Source organism: Homarus americanus, unplaced genomic scaffold, assembly GCF_018991925.1.
Source record: "Homarus americanus isolate GMGI-L3 unplaced genomic scaffold, GMGI_Hamer_2.0 scaffold52512, whole genome shotgun sequence".
Taxonomy (NCBI): domain Eukaryota; kingdom Metazoa; phylum Arthropoda; class Malacostraca; order Decapoda; family Nephropidae; genus Homarus; species Homarus americanus.
Window position 1 is genome coordinate 800,215 of NW_024735442.1, and position 18,946 is coordinate 819,160.

The window sequence follows — 18,946 nt, forward strand, 5'->3', positions numbered from 1 at the left end:
ACAAGAGAGGCTTCAATCAATTCATTTGCTATGCTGATATTGGCTATAAAACACACTATCCAGATCAAAAGCTTCAGATCCAAATCAACTGATCTCCTGGAAGGAGGGATAATAAGTTGCTCAATCATTAGTTTTTTTTATTTAAATTTTTTTTTTACATGGAATAGCCCACCTGGGCACAGGTCATCGACCCACAATCGGGCCTACGGGGCAAAAAATAAGAGTAAAATTAATTAAAAATAGAAAAGAAAGAGATTATGTTAATCTACACCACGAAGATGCCGGAAAACCATCTTTTTAAAGTGAGACAGATTGTAAGAGTATGGAAACACAGAAGAAGGCAGAGCATTCCACAGTTTGGCTGTGTGAGGAAAGAAGAATTTACTATAATGGGTTATTCTAGTGTGACCGACATCCACAGAGAAAAGGTGGGCACCGCGGGCAAGACGATGTTACGAGCCCACGGCTTTGCCCATGGTACACAGGATGCCAAATCCACCGAACATTGCCCGTTAAAGTACCTGTAAAAGAGAGAGAGTGAAGCAACATTGGGGTGAAGAAAAAGGGAAGAAAGATTATCAACTAAAGGAGGAGAATTAATAAGACGAAATGCCTTTGAGTCCACTCTTGCCTTTGTCAGTAGTAGGCAGCTACCAAACAGGGAGGTACTACCACTTGGGAAGATATTGGAAGCATAATGTGTTGTCTAATGGTAGACCCTGCTGCCTACATGGCATCACAAAAATTGTGACCAAGTCCCAGGTTGCTGATCTGACTTTCTGCCTCATTTACACACAATTGTAGGGTCTCAATTGTTTCTCTTACAATGACAACACAACATACAGTACAGTGACCCCTCGTTTTTAACACCTCGGTTAACGTTTTTTATTAACAACTTTTCCATAAGGATTTCAATTTTTTACGAAAAAAATTTTTTAACGAACTTCTTACGAACCGACCTCAATGTTTCATTGCACTGACCGGGCAACCAGCTTTAGTATAGTCCGCCAATACATTTCGGTTCTAGGGCTTAAATTCCTTACTATTTTGTAAATATCAAGAAGTTTATACTTTCAATATTTTAAAAGTTTAATATTCTTTTTTTAGTCATTTTAACAATTATTGAACAAATTGAAGGTAAAGTGACACGGTAACACAGCAAAACAGCAGTCTCTCTCTGTTTTCTTGGAGGTAACATCTTGACTAACTGCTTTTTTTCTGTGTTTCCAAGCAAATTATTGGTCATTTTGAAAATTATTTTACATATTGACAATATATAGTGCAGTGCAGTGTTATTTTAAAGAAAATATTCTTTATTTACAGCTAGTTTAACTTTGAAAAATACGTGTTGCCATTGTTTGAATCCAGCATGGGGCCTAAGAGATCAAGAAAAGTGATTTCAATCCAAATGAAGCAGGAAATAATAAAAAAACACGAACAAGGTATTAAATCAAATGCGCTATGCAAAGAATATGGCATGTCGGCATCAACTGTGTCGACAATTCTTGCACAAAAAGACAAATTTAAGGAAGTGAACGTGAGAGACAAATCTACAAGAGTGTTTAAAAGTAGATCCCTAATCGTAGAAACTGAGAGGTTACTTATCATCTGGATTAGGGAAAAACAGATGAAAGGTGATTCAGTTTCTGGTGATTTCATTTGTGAAAGAGCCAGGGAGATTTATGAACATTTAAAGACAGATCAACCTAGTTCTTCAGGAACAGAATTTGAAGATTTTCGGGCTAGCAAAGGCTGGTTCGAAAAATTTAAGAAAAGAAGTGACATTTTAAGTGTTGTTAGGCATGGTGAAGCTGCTAGTGCTGATAAAGAAGGGGCAGCAAAGTTTTTAATTGAATTTAAAAAACTGATGGAAGAAGAAAATTATCTTCCACAGCAAGTTTTCAATGTTGACGAAACTGGGCTGTTCTGGAAAAAGATGCCCAAAAGAACATTCATCACCAAGGATGAAGCCTCTTTACCTGGGCATAAACCCATGAAAGACCGTCTCACTCTATTGCTTGGTGCCAATGCTTCAGGGGATTTCCGACTGAAGCCTATGCTTGTCTACCACTCTGAAAACCCCAGGGTGTTCAAGCAACAGAAAGTGGTAAGAACAATGCTTGGAGTTTATTGGAAGTCCAACCGTAAGGCATGGGTGACAAGACAGTTCTTTAATGAATGGGCTATTGATGTGTTTTGCCCCTCTGTCAAGAGCTACCTAACCACCAATAAACTTCCTTTAAAGGCTCTTCTCCTCATGGATAATGCTCCTGGTCATGACCCTGACCTTGCCAGAAATTTGGAGTATAAATTTGACTTTGTGAAAGTGTTGTTTTTGCCTCCAAACACTACATCACTCATACAGCCAATGGACCAGAATGTGATCAGCAACTTCAAGAAGTTGTACATGAAGAAAATGTTTAGGAGGTGTCATCAGGCAACTTCCATTGATCCTGAACTAACACTGAAACAGTTCTGGAAGACACAATTCAACGTCCTGGAGGCTGTAAAATTGATTGTGTCATCATGGCAAGAAGTCTCCAATAGAACCCTCAATTCTTCATGGAAAGCACTGTGGCCATCAGTAGTCCATGATTTTGAGGGATTTGAGGATGACACAGAGTTGGACCAGGAGATTGTGTCCATTGGTCAGTCATTGGGTCTTGAAGTGGAGGAGAAGGATGTGGAAGAGCTTGTGATGTCTCATGAGGAGGAACTTACTCCTAATGACTTGAAGGAACTGGATGAGATGTTACGGGTAGAGGCTGACAGTGGTGAGGAGGAAATTGAAAGTGATGACCATATGTCAGCTACACAGTTGAAAGATGTGATTTACCACTGGGAGAAGTTCAGGGAACTGGCTTCAAAGCACCCAGAAGTGGAAAAAACTGAACTAGCTTTGTGTCATGTTGAGGACTCAGTGGTCTCCTTCTTTAAACATAAGTTAATGGTGAGGAGGACAGATGCCCCACAGACCACAATTGACACTTTCTTCAGTAAAAGGCAGAGGGAACAAGATGCTAGCCCTCAGCCTTCCACTTCAAGAAGGAGAGAGGATGTTCATGGTGGAGAATCTGTCAGTCCAGAGGTTCCTGACATTTTCATGGAAGGTGACTCACCTTCCAAGAAGCAGTAAAATGCTTCTCCTCCACCTCCACTTCCTTCTCTTCTCCCTTCTCCTCCTGCACCTCCCACTTCAAATGCACATCATCACCATCATCCAGGAGCCTTCTACATACACACCTCAAAGTAAGTAAATTTTTCCGCCATTTTTGTTGAAGTTAGGAAATTTTCGGTGAGCTGGAACCAATTACCCAAAAACCCATTGAAACAATGGTTTCGTTAACGAACGTTTCGGTTAACGAACGACCTTCTGGAACGGATTGAGTTCGTTAACCGAGGGCCACTGTATTGTTTCTCACTATTGATTTTTTTCATTTTTGCATTTCTTTATGGTTCATTATTATTATTATTATTATTATTATTATTATTATTATGTGTTGTTATTATTATTGTTATCATTATTATTTTATTTTTAATTTTGTATTTTGTATTATAAATTTTATTTTTACTATGAATTATGATTATTTAATTTATAATTTTGTATTTTTATAATTTTTTTTTTATTTAATATGAATTATTATTATTATTACATTTTCGCCCCCAAGGCTCTGATGTGGGTCAATGACCTGTGCCTGGGTGGGCTAATCCCCATAAAAAAAAAATCTAACAGTTGGGCAGAAAAGCCACCCCAGATATGAGAGCAGTACTCCAAGTTAGGACGAATGAATCCCTTATATACTTGAAGCAACTGCTCAGGAGTGAAGTAGCTATGGCATCTGTACAGCATTCTCAGTGTTTAGAGGGGGGGGTGGAGGAGGTGGTCATGCCTAGTTTGATTTAATAGAAATAAGATTGTGAAAGAACCTGAGGGGGCAGAAATTGAGAATGAATAGTGTGAGGGGTTAGAGGTAAAACAGAGATCAGGAATGTTAGTAAGTTGATTGTGTCGATCAGGAAGATGTGTAGGGTGTTTAATTATTTGCTCCAGATAAATAAGCAAGGAAAAAGAGAGTGCCTCAGCTCCACCTGGGTCATCCCTTGCAGAGCCAAGCTACTCTCTGTGATGTACAGTACATTGAAATCCCCTAGGTAGAGGATCTCGGTGTTGGGGTGTGTGGACAATAATGACTCATGGCAAGGAGTGAGATAGTCAAAGAGTTCCAAGTAGTAGAGTTGGGAGAACAGTATAGGAAACAAGGAAAAATAGTCACAGTTGGTAAAGATATTTTGAGCCAGATGACATCATAAAGGGATAATTCAAGATCCTTGAGTCGAGCCATAGGTGTACATGTGTTGCAGTAGGCGCATACACCTCCCTTAGAATGGAAAGAGGTATAAAGGTTTTAGTTGGAGACTTGAAAAGGTTTGGGTGAAGCTGCTTTGGTCAGTTGAAGTTCAGCTAGTAACAAGAGGTTGGAGGAAGGGGTTAATGGGTGCTCCACAGAAGAAAAATTGGATCTCAGGCCGCGAATGTTGGAAAAATGAAGGGTGAAAAAAGCCGATCCTCCAGCAACCACAGTGACATCAGTTGAGGCCCCAGTAGTTTGATGATGATCAGGTCAGCCCTAGGGTCAACAACCTTCCCAACCAGTGGGACCCATCCCTTTTTCTGGTGGAGCCTGAAGCCAGGTGGCTCTGGTAATATGCGACTTACTAAGGGGTTCCTGGATAAACCAATCCCCCTTCTCTATCCCCTTTGCCATCTGCCTTAACCCCTTCACTACATGGATACTACTTTTAATATTTTATTTGGCTAATACCAGACAATTTTATTCAGCTCAGAGGCGACCCTGTACACAAGGGGTTAAATGAGGGAACAGTACAGTACACGGTAATTGCCTCTAAGGAACATAAGTGCCTGATTCAGTACTCTTATACCATGGTGATTTTGCAGAGGGCAGAGCACCCTCTAAAAAATCACCTACTAACCCAAACAAACCAAGGCCAAGATACACCAATTAGGTTCAGTTCCAGCTGATCAACCAGAAAAGGAATTCCAAGATCACTACTCCATTTCTGGCTAATTGTCCTTTAGCCAAGTGGCTCTCTGTTACACAAAGCCAACTAAAGTAAAGAGGGAGAAGATGCTGCAAAAGTTCTAGGAATGGACAGCCAAAGACCCCTTTGAAGACTTAGAACATGCTTTTATTTTCACTTGGGTCAAGAAATTCCTTTCCCTTATTCTCTTACCAAGGCAGTCTAGTATTATCTTGGATTCTCCAGTACATTCCAGTGGAATCAAGAGTTCCTAAAGAATAATGATCACATTCATAAACTTTGACACCACCTTCACATTTCTATTACCCTTAATCTACTATAAAGTGTGTAGTATAGGATACATCCATGTCCTTATTATTTTTGTAAATCTTCTTTATAAATAGAAAAGTGTCTTGTAATAATGAAAGGGTTCCATTTACATTTGCAGCATTAAAGAATAATTCTGATTTTTCAGGGATATAGGGGGGTTAGCCTTCATTATCTCAAAGTGAGTGCTGCCATCAGCTGCCATCACCTCAAATTAAAAAAAATGTAGTTTAAATTTGTTTCTTGAGCTAAGAAATATTTTAAGTACATTTTGAGCAATTAAGCACTTCTAATTTATATAATATCTAAATCATGACTTACTTTTCATACTCTCCATATTACTTCCCATTAAGGAAACAATGGATGGGTGTTGGAAGAAAATCAGTTTAAGAATGGAGGTAGGAGGGGGAACAAGTGAAGCCAAAACCGGAAAGAGAAGGGGTGACTGCATGCTGGAATGATAAAACATAAGAAAGACACATGCAGGAGAGACTTGCAACATATCATTAAAATATATATAGACAACCTATTGAGAGAGGAAGAGCAATGCATTCACTGAAATACCTATTCATGTACTGTACTAAGCCATGCAGCCTTCCACTTGTATTTGATCAATAGATTTTCTGGTACTTACCGTAATTTTCAGCATATAAGGCACAAAGGCATTTAAGATGCACCCCCATATCAGCAGGGAATATTTAGAAGTTTTATATATTTTTTAATGCATTTAAACATTTAACGTTTACTCCTACTATTGTATCTGGAGCATGATACAGTAAGTCTGTATAAATAAAATAAATTTTCAATGATAATTCTGGTAGTGTTGATATGTTATTACCAAGTTGTTGTTGTTATGATCTTACTAATTGTCTTAACATGTCCATACTATGGTAACCACTGCAAAAACACAAAAAGGCAAATGAATACAGTACAAGTCTTCGTTACACGCCGATAGATGCATTACATGATAGTGAGACTACAAACAAATGGTGATGGTTGTGGGGGTTATTCACTATTATCATCATAATTTCAAAGTTTTTATCAAAAACTAAAGAATGTTGCCTAAAAATAAAAATAAGATAATGTGGCAGGTACCGGTAAACATTAATAGACAGTAATGCTTGTAAGAGTTCAGATACCATTACTGATTTGCTCTAGAGAGTTGACTGCCACAAGGACAATAATCAACTTGGGTTACCCAGCTTTAATATTTACAATAATTATTTTTTAATTACCGTATTTTATGGCAAATATGAAACACCCCCATCTTAGCAGAGAAAATTTAGGAAAAACTTTAGTTTGTATTTTCCTCCTGTAGCCATAGTTTTCTTAAAAATAATATATAAAGTACTGTACCAGTAAATATGAGGAATAATTAAAAATCATACCAATAAATAATTAAAAAAAAATGTATTGCCAAACCAGTAAATAAAAGCCAAATGAAAGTTTAACACGGTCGCCATTTGAGTATAAAGTAAACCTCGATAAATTGGACTTCAATATATCGGAATTCACTTTTTGGGGATTCTGAGGTGCTCTGGTCACCAGAAATAATAATAATAAAAAAAATGTTTTAAGAAATGGGTAAGATTAATAATAAAATCTTATGAAATGAACCACACTTACTGAATACTGTACAGAGGTCGAATCAGATTTGCTATAAGCCTACTGAGAACTAAGACACTTGAGTATGTTAGCAGGCTGGGGCTAATTGGGCGTTGCTGCATTCGTCAAGTTTATTTATTTATTGATTCAGTATCATGTTCTCATATGATTGGCCTCTTATGTAATTTATAATATGACTTGAAAAAAAAGGATAAGCTGTATCAGAAGGTTATTTACTCAAGATGCATTCATGTGACAGCTTTCAGTAGACCAGCTTATAACAGGGGTCACTATAACACACCATACAGTATTTAATATGAAAATGATATTTACTACCTTAGAGTGTTATATGTTGGCTCAATTTGGCTACTTGTACACTTAGACAACTGATTAATGAATAAACCAGGGTATATATAGATACACAATACTGTACACTACAATATTACTTATTAAGTGATGATAAATACACTACAATATTACTTATTAAGTGATGATAAATACACTACAATATTACTTATTAAGTGGTGATAAATACACTACAATAGTATTTATTAAGTGGTGATAAATACACTACAATAGTATTTATTAAGTGGTGATAAATACACTACAATAGTATTTATTAAGTGGTGATAAATACACTACAATAGTATTTATAAAGTGGTGATAAATACACTACAATAGTATTTATTAAGTGGTGATAAATACACTACAATAGTATTTATTAAGTGGTGATAAATACACGACTGTACTAATTTACTTAGTGTTGAAAACAGACATTGTGGTAAGCCAATCAGCTGTTTGCCCTTTGTAAACAAATGAGACAAATGACTCATGCTGTTCAGTGTAGGATTCTTTTTTCAGGAAAGTTGATTCTTTTAGGATAATATTTTATCAACCTGGCACCATATGAACCTAAATTATATGAGAATTACGGTGAAATTGAATAAATAAGTGTTAAAGGAATCTTGGGGGGGAGAGAGAGGGAGGGAGCCACCCACCCGTGCTACCTCCCCTCTTTTCTGCCTGCTGCTCCCAGATATACACTCATCTTCCACATACATGACAGGCAAACCCCGTTATTCATAGCCTCGGTATTCTTAACCCCGTTTATTTGCAATCAATTTATTGTTACCCATTTCCACTATTCACAATGGTTGCCCCGTTTATTCACAAATTCTTACGAGCAAAAATTTTGATCCGCGCCTCAACCGTAGCGTAGGACAGTGTGTGTACGTATTCCTCCGTCATACGCTCCCGCTCGCCTCAGTCTCACACGTGCTGGCGTGTGTTTTGTGTGATCTCGCAATGCTGAAGCGACCAGCTACTAAAACTCTCAGCAATGTTGCTAAGAGATCACGTGTGGCAGTTACGTTGGACGTGATATTGGATATCGTAAAAAGACATGAACATGGAGAAGGAACATCATTGATTGGGCGTGCGCACCGCTTGACTCCCTCTGCGGTGCATTCTATAGTTAAAAGCGCCGACAAGATCAAGGAGATGGCCGGGTCTGCAACACCACTGACGGCTACGAAGGTGACGAGGTTCCGTGATGCTGAGATGGAGAGTCTGGAGCAGATGTTGAGTACGTGGATTGACGACCAGACCCAGTGCCTTAAACACAGTGAGGAGAGTGAGGCTGACGACCCCAGCCTCCTCTCACCCCAGTAAACCTTCACCCTGTCCCCTAATGCCAACTTCAGCAAGCAAGCAACACAGCACATCAGAGGTAAATTAACAGTCTACGTTAAAACTTACCTCACACACCTAGTATGCACATAAACATTCAAACACTCACACACTCAAACATGTAAAGTATACTGTACTTGTAAACATTCACGCCTAATAAACTCAGAGTGTTTGTTATTGATGTTTATTTGATATTATGCCCTTGTTTCTTCATTGTATGTTCTAAATGTATTGAGTAAAACAAGTGATAAAATCTGACGGCCGTGACCACCGCGATGCCCGTATCCCCTCTATTTACATTATTTCTTATGGGAAAAATTGTTCAGCTATTCGCAATTTTGATATTCGCAACGAGTTTTATGCCCGTAGCCTTTGCGATAAGTGAGGCAGCCCTGTATACTCCTACACTTATTTGTTCTCAGTTTTATCTTTATAGTACAGTAGAGCGTCAATTTAAAGAGAATCTTTCCTATTTTATGCGATTCAAATCTGGCACGGATTACCCCGGGGTTAGGTTACAATTTCCAATTTTCAAGCTCAAAATAAAAAAAAATGGGTCGTAAGCGCGCTAAACAATAGCCCGCCAAACGATCCACCACCACCATCCCACCTCTCTCTCTTCAGTTGCTGTGTTGGTATTGTCGGAGTAACATCTGCCTCTCGTGTGTGTTAATTTAATGCTCTTAAACCTCTCTCATACTCGTTCAAAAGTACATGTAATTTTTTAATAATCTTGATCTACAAACAGTGTAGACTTTTAAAAGATGGAGTATACAGGGAAGAACTTAAATATGAGCTGTCAGAGGAAACTAGTAATATATGGCTCGAAATTTTTTTTAAAGTTGAACAAAATTAATGAACTTTTTTCCTATACCACTATCTAATGTTGACAGCTTAAAATTACACGATACTTGCCCAAATACGGTGTTCATTGTACCGGCACTAAACTATAATCAAATTAACTTGGCACCTATGCCACAGCCCCCCTCCTCATAGTTACCCAATAGGTTAAAGTGATGTTTGTCTTTCAGTCATTCAACAATTATTTTTAAACTTTTTTTTTTTCATATTCTCGCAAAGCAACTGTACAGTTATCATCTGAATTAATGTCTGAAAGGGAAGAGGTGAAAATTTGTGCATTAAAGTGTTATAAAGTGAAGGCTTTCAGTATTATTTTGGTCATTTGGAGGTCCTTGTCACCAATGTAACTCCTAATCCAACTTTCTGCCACATATACACAATTTGTTGAGAGAACAACAACGTAATATGCAGTAATATCTATGTTAGCCAGAATCCCTCAAAGCCGGAACTCTCAATAGCCGGAAATGAAATTATCTCAGAAATTTTTTCCCAAAACCGGAATTTTCCGGTAAATTCCGACTTTGGGAACAATTTTCTGAGGGGCACATTTTCTGAAAAATTCAGAGAAAATTTTCCCGACACCCAAAAGATTCCAGAGATGGGGGAGATTTTTCCAGGGTTGATAGATGAAAATCAGACGCATTTTCCAGAAATTCAGAAAAAAGTTTTCCGGAACCCAGAAAATTCCGGGTATGAGTGATTTTTTTCCGGCTTTGAGAGATGATGTAATGGTCAATTTCTGGAACTTCAGGGAGCATTTTCCATTACCCGGAAAATTCCGAGGATGAGGGATTTTTTCCGGCTTTGAGAGAGTCATCTCGTTACCCAAAAATTTCTCATTCCCGGAAGTGCTCTGCACCAATTGTTCCAGCTAACAGAGATATCACTTCTCATTTCTAAACTGGCCTAGATATGAAATGCACAATTTCTTACATTGGCACCATTGCCAACCCTTTCGTGCACAGACAGGCAGGGCAGACCGCCTTTAAATTTTCTGGCTACTTGAGGTTTCAATGCCAGCCACCAACAGCCCATTGGAATCTGTGGTGAAAAGAATCATCAAGCCTGCGCTCTCACTGGAACAGCTGAGCAACTGGTGGGAACACAGTCACTATTGTCAGTAGTGCAAGTAATGTGTTCCCTTAGCTAATTGTGTGTTCTCCCTTTTAAATTTAGTTTCCACCTTGCTCATCGCAAATTTTTACTCTCAATATGTAGAACAAGAGAGGGAGATGGTACAGCACTGTACCATGCAGAAAAGATGTTTCCACCCAGGGTTTCATGTGGGACAGGTGACCAATATCACTCTTAACTTGCCAAGCACTTTTTACTACAACGTCAACCAAACATGTTCATTCTCAATTACATTCAGGGGGTAGGGCATAACTGTCAAGTTAATTTGATTCTAATATAGTGTAGGTATGCACTCCACTATCATGTTGGTATGATGCATTTATACAGATAATCTCACACAAGGAATATCCCAAATCCGACAACAGCCTAATAGCCACAAATACGAAAATGGCAATCAAAACATGCTTAAAACTGTTCATAAATGTAATGACAATACAATAAAAGAACAAACCTCTTGTTGCATCTGCTCATTCCAATCCGGTATATAAGCAGCAGCAAACCAGCTTCCTGGCAATGGGTTATAAACAGGTAGGACAGTTGCATCATGGGGTTGAAATGCTGACTTTGTGCTGATCTGCAATTGTGGATGAAGTATATTAATAAGGAATTCCTGTCTATGTACTCCTAATTTGTAAAAAAAAAAAAAAAAGTCAACATAGTTCCTGTTAAATGGACTCACAACAACTCGAACATGGAAAATGTCTACTGTGAAGCTTGGAGTAATTTCACGAATAGAAAAATCCACAGTAGCTACAGTACAGTCATCCCTTGGTTATAGCACATTTGGTTATCGCAATTTTCGTTACCACGCCTCCATCAAAATCTGCACACCTGCCGTTATAGCGCATTTTTCAAGCCGAGAATTTCATTATCACGCAGTTGCCTCCAGGTGTATTGTTACCCACTTGTTTCACCTACATCTATTGAGGATAAAATCTTTCACCTACAAATTGACAATAACACATTTGCTGTAATCAGACATATCTAAGTTGCCTCAACAATTGCAACCCCAGATGCAATTTCAAATTCTGTGTCATTACTAAGGAATAACAAAGTCTCGGGTGCACTCTAAGATTGAGAGAAAACGGAGGACTCAGGCGTCCTGAAGCGATGAGAAAATGGACTCCTCAGACGGGGGACTCAAATAAAGAAAGCATAGCTACATGTTTTGTGGACTACAGTGTTGAGCATACCATTTTCATCATTTTGTAATAAACCTAGCCATGCGTATGTGTGTTTCTGATACTTACAATAACAATATATATATCTTTAGTGGGTCTAAATGGTCGTAAAATGGGAAAATTGGGGTTGGGTCTTGGGTGCCTGGAACCAATTAGAATAAATCCCATAGGTTCTGGAGGCAAATGCATGATAACCAAATTCTCGGCCTGAAAAATTTGCTATAACGGCAGGTGTGCAGATTTTGATGGAGGCGTGATAACGAAAAATCCAACCAAGCAACTAAGGATGTATATATATATATATATATATATATATATATATATATATATATATATATATATATATATATATATATATATATATATATATATATATATATATATATATATATATATATATATATATATATATATATATATATATATATATATATATATATATATATATATATATATATATATATATATATATATATATATATATATATATATATATATATATATATATACAGTGTATATATATATATTGATCACGTAATGTAAACAGAGAGCGCTGGTGTAAACCGTTATTATTCCTCACTGCGAAACATTCTTTTTACTTATTCTTTTCATACAGTATTTATGGATAACAGCTAAATTTGCAAAAAATACAAAAATTTGTAGAGTACCTCTCAAAAAACACTTCACAAACAAAAGACACGAATCAATTGAACGTGTGATGTCGAACGTGAACTGTAAACATTGCTTAACCCCGCACCACACTCAAAGCATTGAGGATGGAATCAAAACATTGAGGATGGAATCGCGCTACAGCCAACATTTGTATGCAAAAGTTCGCGCTTTACAAACAGCGTTCCCCTATTCATCAATCGCGTTACAACCAATTCGCGTTGACAAAACACACGTTGTAGCAGAAATGACTGTAACTGGTATGAGGGCTGTGACGTCATTCAAGACGGTGGCCAGCATTCAGCTTGCTGGATTTTGCGTTCAGCTGGCTGGATCTCGCGAAACTCACGATATTTTACGCCAAATATAAGACTTGGTTACATTAGATAGTGCTCGCAAAATTAAAAAACGCAAAATGAAATCACGCAAAATATGAGATCTTATTGTACTTTAACCCCCCCACACACACACAAAAAAAGAATTACCTACCTTGTGCACTGCTGATCGCTGAGTGTACATATAGTCTTGCAGAGTTGCATTATTTTTGGTAACAACTGGATAACTCCCATGCTGAACAAGTCTGAAAGAACCAACCAGGTTATTATTATAATCTCTGTATCCTACAAGATACTTTCACGATCTTTTCACTTCACTTAAGAGTTGTACGGTAATGCAATTTTCATGCCCACATGGTTTGGTAGAAAAGCACCTAAATGATCACAATTTTCATTTCAAAAGAACAGCATCCATCTGCAAAGAAGCCTGGACATACTATTTTAGTCAAACTGATATGTTTAAAATATCCTGGGTATTTAACAATTCATCAAAACACCACAGCAGTTATGTGCTTTTCATGACACTCTTTTTGGAATCCTTCAATACTCTTCAGTATTGTATAAAATAAATGGAGGATTAAATTCTGATATCCCAGTTTATGGCTCAAAACATGGGGAATGGCTGTTTATTCAGCCCAATTCCAAGTACTGTACAGAATCAGAATCTGTAAACACCTTGATAAACTAGTTGAGAGCTGTTAAACAGCTGTTCCTGCTTGAGCTCAAATGCATCACAACACTCCTTCTCCATCATAACATAGAATCACTGAATACTCTCACTTCTACTTCTACCCATGTCATGTCATGCCCAAGGAAGTGGCAGGAATACTAAGTACCCTTTACATTCTCAGTCACAAAATGGGATTTCACATTTCAGTCATCTGTGGGTAACTCTGTCATGCAAAACAAGATACGATATTAGGGGGTGATGGAGAAGAACTCATAAACCCTAGGCTTTGGTTCCCTTCATATGATGGATTATTATATTGCGGTACCGTTTGAATCACAAAGTTAGATTTTGATGTCAAGTATGCATTTATCTTTCACTCACTCACCCACATGAGTCTCCTGGTTTCCCTTCACAATAGCATCTCAGTTTTTATGATACAGGGATTTCCCCCCCCCCTTAAACTTCACAGGCTTCACCATCTGTCTCTACCCCCAACCCCCAAGCTTGACCATCAGCAAATTTGTGATCAATTACTGGAGGCAGTAATAATAATTGCACTTAAAGTAAATACAGAAGTAACCAAATAATAATACAAGTGTCCTGTACCTCATATTAGTGTTGTGTACCTGGTACTGCCCACCTCACCCCACTCTCTCTACCAATGTGATGCCAAGCTGTGGTACTGTAAGTACCATTTATACTCTGTGTATAAACCAATCTCATATGTAGTTCGATCCTTGATTTTTTTGTTTAAAAAGCCTAGTTTTTCACATATCTCTTGTATAACTTGACTCTAGCTTTGGAGAAATACCAGGTATAATCCTACACATATTTTGTAGCAAGCCACATCAACATGTCTTGACCATGACCACCAGCACAACAGTTGACACTATGAACAATGTCACTAACTGCAAAACTGAATTCCCAACAGTTACTAACTCTCATTTATAAATGTAACTAGCTTCACCCCTAAAAGTAGCTTTAACTGTGCAATGTAACATTAAAACTTAAAATTATATACAGTGAACCATCGAAGATCCGGACTAAAAGGGAGGACCACTTGTCCGGAAAAGCTGATTGCCCAAATCTCCCGGCGAATGTACAAAATGTATAAAAACGATAAATAATTATATAAAAAAACACCCAAAATACAGTACATATTATCCTGACTACTTGGGTTAGTTATACAGACTTTTTCCTGTGGAAAAGGCATAATTTTGAGCAACATATTACTGTATTCATTTGTACTCGATGTACTACTGTATATTAAAGGACTAAAATTTTTATCTTTTTTTTTTTAAATATGTAACGTCTATACTCAAATTATTCGCTGTCTTGCAAGGATTCCAGCAATGTAAGTTATATTCTGCTAGGTTTAGTGTGTGACATTTTATAAGATAAAAACTTTAAGCCTTAAACTACCTTCACCCTGTTTTGGGAATGCTTTTTAGGGATGCTTCTTAGCCCTGAACCCCCCAAATTTTTTTCTGAATCATCCGAATAAACAGAGTCCGAATCTTCGATTGTTCACTGTATCCACTTTACCACATGTGGTAACACTACTGTAATCCCGTTGTGTAATTGGATAAGAGATCACATTAGTATCTAGAACAGGGATTATAATTAGCTGATGTAGAATAAATGCAAACCAGCCAAGTACTGTACTGAATTAAAAAGTGGCAGACTGAATTGACATCAAGATGATGGACAGTATGCCTTTATGTGTCTGGTGTGATTAGACAGACAGCTCTAGTAAGACTTGATAGGTTCTTGGGGGCAGCCATTACACTGTCACCTTCTTTGAGGAGATGTGATGGGGAGGGAGAGGTGATTGATATACCTAGATATTGTAGACTAACAAATCAACCTTGTCTAACAAAGGGGAGTGTCTTATCTTAGGACATCTGGACCTAGTAATTTGTACACTTATACGAATCACCTGAAATTACAGCAACAGCCAGAAAACATATACAGTACAGTATACAAAAATAGTATATGAAATAAAAACATGTATATCCCAACAGAAAATTCTTTATTCCACTTACACATGAACCTCTCGAACAGGGCACCCCGGGTCATCCATAAAGGCAGCAAATTCCCATGTTACTCTGGTCACCTCATCAGGAATGTGAAAATGGAAGAGGGTAACATCAGCATAGGTGGTGTATGGCTGAAGGAGTCCCTCCTGACTCACCTCTGGTACCAAGCTCACACTACAAGCTGCCAATTATGAAAACATAAACATTGATAATTTACCATATATATCAAATTGAGAAGTACACCCTTAAAAAAGTATTGTGACCCTTGCTGTACTTTACTTGGAACACAGGATGAAGCATTTTTATATATACCCTGGATATGATGGTACATTGGTATGCCTGCTCTTCTTTCCAAATCCATATGTTAGAGATACAAGTTATTTAGTGGCCTTCCTTGGATGTTTCTTTTCTGTGTCTGCCTTCCATTTCATTTGGATGATTGTTGGAGAACAAAATGGCTGCAACACTTATATACCACTTCGGTTCCGACTGCACAATAAAAGAATTGAATCCATGTCAAATCCCATGAACTGAGACCATCTTTCATACTTCGAGACCCTCTGACTAAAGGAGAATACGCATAGATATCCATAAGAATAAGTCTTTGAATTAAATTTATGTAATCAAAGGGTGGAGGAGAAATACAGCATGTATATTCCCTTCGTGTTTGCCCTGAGGACAATTATTTCTTTTACCTGTGTGTGTGTGTGTGTAGACACTACTACTCCTGTACTACTACTACTTTTCTGTCACTCGGAATCAAGTAAGAGAATCATCCAGCTATGATACAATGATACTGTAGAGTTACTACACCCCAACCCCCCCTTACCGATGTATGTTAAGCTAACCTTGTAACTCATCATACCCTAACCTAACCTAACATATTATGTATTTTCTTATGCGATTGAAAAATGTTTTGAGACAGAAATCCTGTAAAGATAATGTGTCTTATTGTTTAAAGTACTTAATCCCATAGTTAGAATCTTAAGGTTCCCCAAATGACCAAAACTAAAATAATACCAATATTGTTTGGAATGTTTATACTATGAAATTTGTTGTATGGGCAGCTAATATCCAATGAATTAGTTTTTGTGCTTAGTAATATTTATATATTCAAAATAGTATTAGAGGTACTGAGTTGCACAATAAAGCACAATTAATTATCTAATAATATTTATTTACCGAGCCGATCAGCCGTGAAGGTTGGACAACTACAGCTGGCTGGCAGCTGCCTCCCGCTGGGAAGTTCACCCCAACCAGAGACATCAGAACCAATCACAGAGCTTTTCACAGTCACGTGACCTTTTAGCAACTTTAACCCTTATTTTTGACACTTTTTGGCCCAATTTACTTTAAAATATCATCACCATAGTGAATTTAAGCATTTTCTTTACCCATTGACCTGCCATTTTACGAAAAAATTCCAACCGTCAACTCGTCCATTGGACCACATGGGGAGTATGTAACAAATAACTACTGAAGCTATGCTTATTCAAAAAGGAAGAGAACAGAATTATGACATTAGATTACAGTATATAGAATACAGTATACAGTAGAGTACAGTACAGTGAGTCCCTGGATTACGAACGGGTTCCGTTCCTTATATACAGTACATCTAAAATCACTTAATTTAAGAGAAAAGAAGAAATATAATGACAAAATACAGTAAATGAAAGTAAAAAAATAAGTCAACAGGTAAATAAAATACAGTAAATTTTTAAGTTTAACCCCGTTCATATCGGCGGACGTTCATAAGTCAGGGACCCCCTGTACAGTACAGTACAGTAGAGTACAATAAAGAACAATATGAAATAAATAGGAAAATCACTAGAATAGTTAACAGTACCAGTATACCAAGAACAATCCACAGCACTGTAAATAAAAGTAATAAATGGAGGTCTGAAGCCTAAGGCCCTATATTATGGCCAAGGTGCAGAACCTGTGATCTTTCCACTGTGCTGAACCCTGCACGATGAAGCCCATCTACCTGTAATGGAAATAAGCATATGATGCCATTATTGGCTACCCTTGGTTTGATTAGACTTACTGTTTACCATTGTTTGTATTGCTGCACTGTGTAACTACACCTTAACCCCTCTTATTTGCTCTTCACCATTCGGACCTCACATTAACCCTCTCTTGCATCATGATCCAAATTGTGTCAAATCATTGGTACCAGAAATCCAAAAGAGTACTTTCTGTTTAATATGGCAGAGGTCCAGCACCCCCCCCCCAACCTTCCCGACTAGAAAGTTATGTAAGGTTAAGTAGGTTTCTTTGGTTGGTTAGGTTAGGTTCTCTTAGGTTTTAGTAAATATCGCCTCTTTTAAAATACTGGTTAATATTTAGGGTGACATCAGTCAATATTGCGCATGCGTGATCCATAATTAAGTGGGTTTCACGCAGATAACATTACCTCACAGACGAAGACTGAAAAGTACATAAAATCAATTAAATCTAATTATGTCGCTATTATCCATCTCCGCCTGGTATAAATGGGGGTTCAAAATGCTCAGAATAAGGAGATCTAAATGTTTCGGTAGTCTATAACTTTCGAATGCGCTATGACCTAAAGGAAAAGAATACCGGTAGGTGTGTTTGGCTAGGTTGGTGAGGTCTGTTTTTCATACCCACTAAGGTTAGGTTACGTTTATTTTAGAAATAAGCAAATTTTAACACATTTTCACAAACTACAACAGTGTACACTATAAAAAAGTGAAATTGCTGCATTTTTAAAATTGCTTTCTATGAATTTCGGCCGCGGGTTAGTCATCAATAATAATCCTCAACTATTGTTCATTTTCAGAGGCAATAAAGGTTATATATGTATTTAACACGACGATTTACACTATAAAAACCCATTTTCAAAAGTCAAAAAGGTGGGGACAACTTCTAAATATTTACCAAAATACTTATTATAACGGTAAGAACATCTGTGGAAAAATGAACTAAATTGAACAACTCCTTCTGGTGGTAGAGCTGTTCCTAACCCAACCTCCTAACCGGACCCCCCAGCATATTATAGATTGTTTGCAAGGAAAACGTCACAGAAGAAAAATGTCTTAGAAAAGTCTAAACTATTGATTGCAACCGTAAAGTTCTCAAATTTCTTAGGGTGGCAACAAATGAAATAACGTCCAAAATTTTAGAACCAAGTGAAGTTCCAAATACAACTGAGGAGCCAGGACACAAGGGATAAAACCTAACTTACCACCATTTCTCATTATAAACAATAAAAACAATCCTTTGTTTTTCTTTTTTACAGTCCATATATAAACTACTTCTAATAAACATAAGCCTTACCAACTACATGTGTGTATAATGCCAGGAGAAACGGGTTATTCATGATCAAGTGAACACTACAGCTGACGGATCAGCTGACATAGCTTGGCACAC

General features: G+C 37.4%; 1 protein-coding gene across 7 annotated transcripts in view; it reads right to left on the minus strand.

The window, feature by feature from the left end:
* LOC121870960 (transmembrane protein 8B-like) overlaps positions 1-18,946 on the minus strand; it is a 51,538-nt gene extending 32,592 nt beyond the window's left edge. For 5 of the 7 annotated variants that reach the window (XR_006089805.1, XR_006089804.1, XR_006089806.1 and 2 more), the window contains exons 1-4: positions 18,854-18,946; positions 15,557-15,731; positions 12,996-13,086; positions 11,108-11,230 (exon numbers count right to left, since the gene is read on the minus strand). Coding sequence is in view for 4 of the 7 variants with exons in the window: in XM_042372944.1 (XP_042228878.1) it covers positions 11,108-11,230; positions 12,996-13,086; positions 15,557-15,731; positions 18,854-18,896 (432 nt within the window). In the remaining 3 variants the exon portion in view is untranslated. Of the gene's footprint in view, positions 1-11,107; positions 11,231-12,995; positions 13,087-15,556; positions 15,732-15,862; positions 16,040-18,853 lie in introns of all 7 variants that reach the window. The other 2 variants (XM_042372946.1, XM_042372945.1) reach the window with 2 other exon arrangements.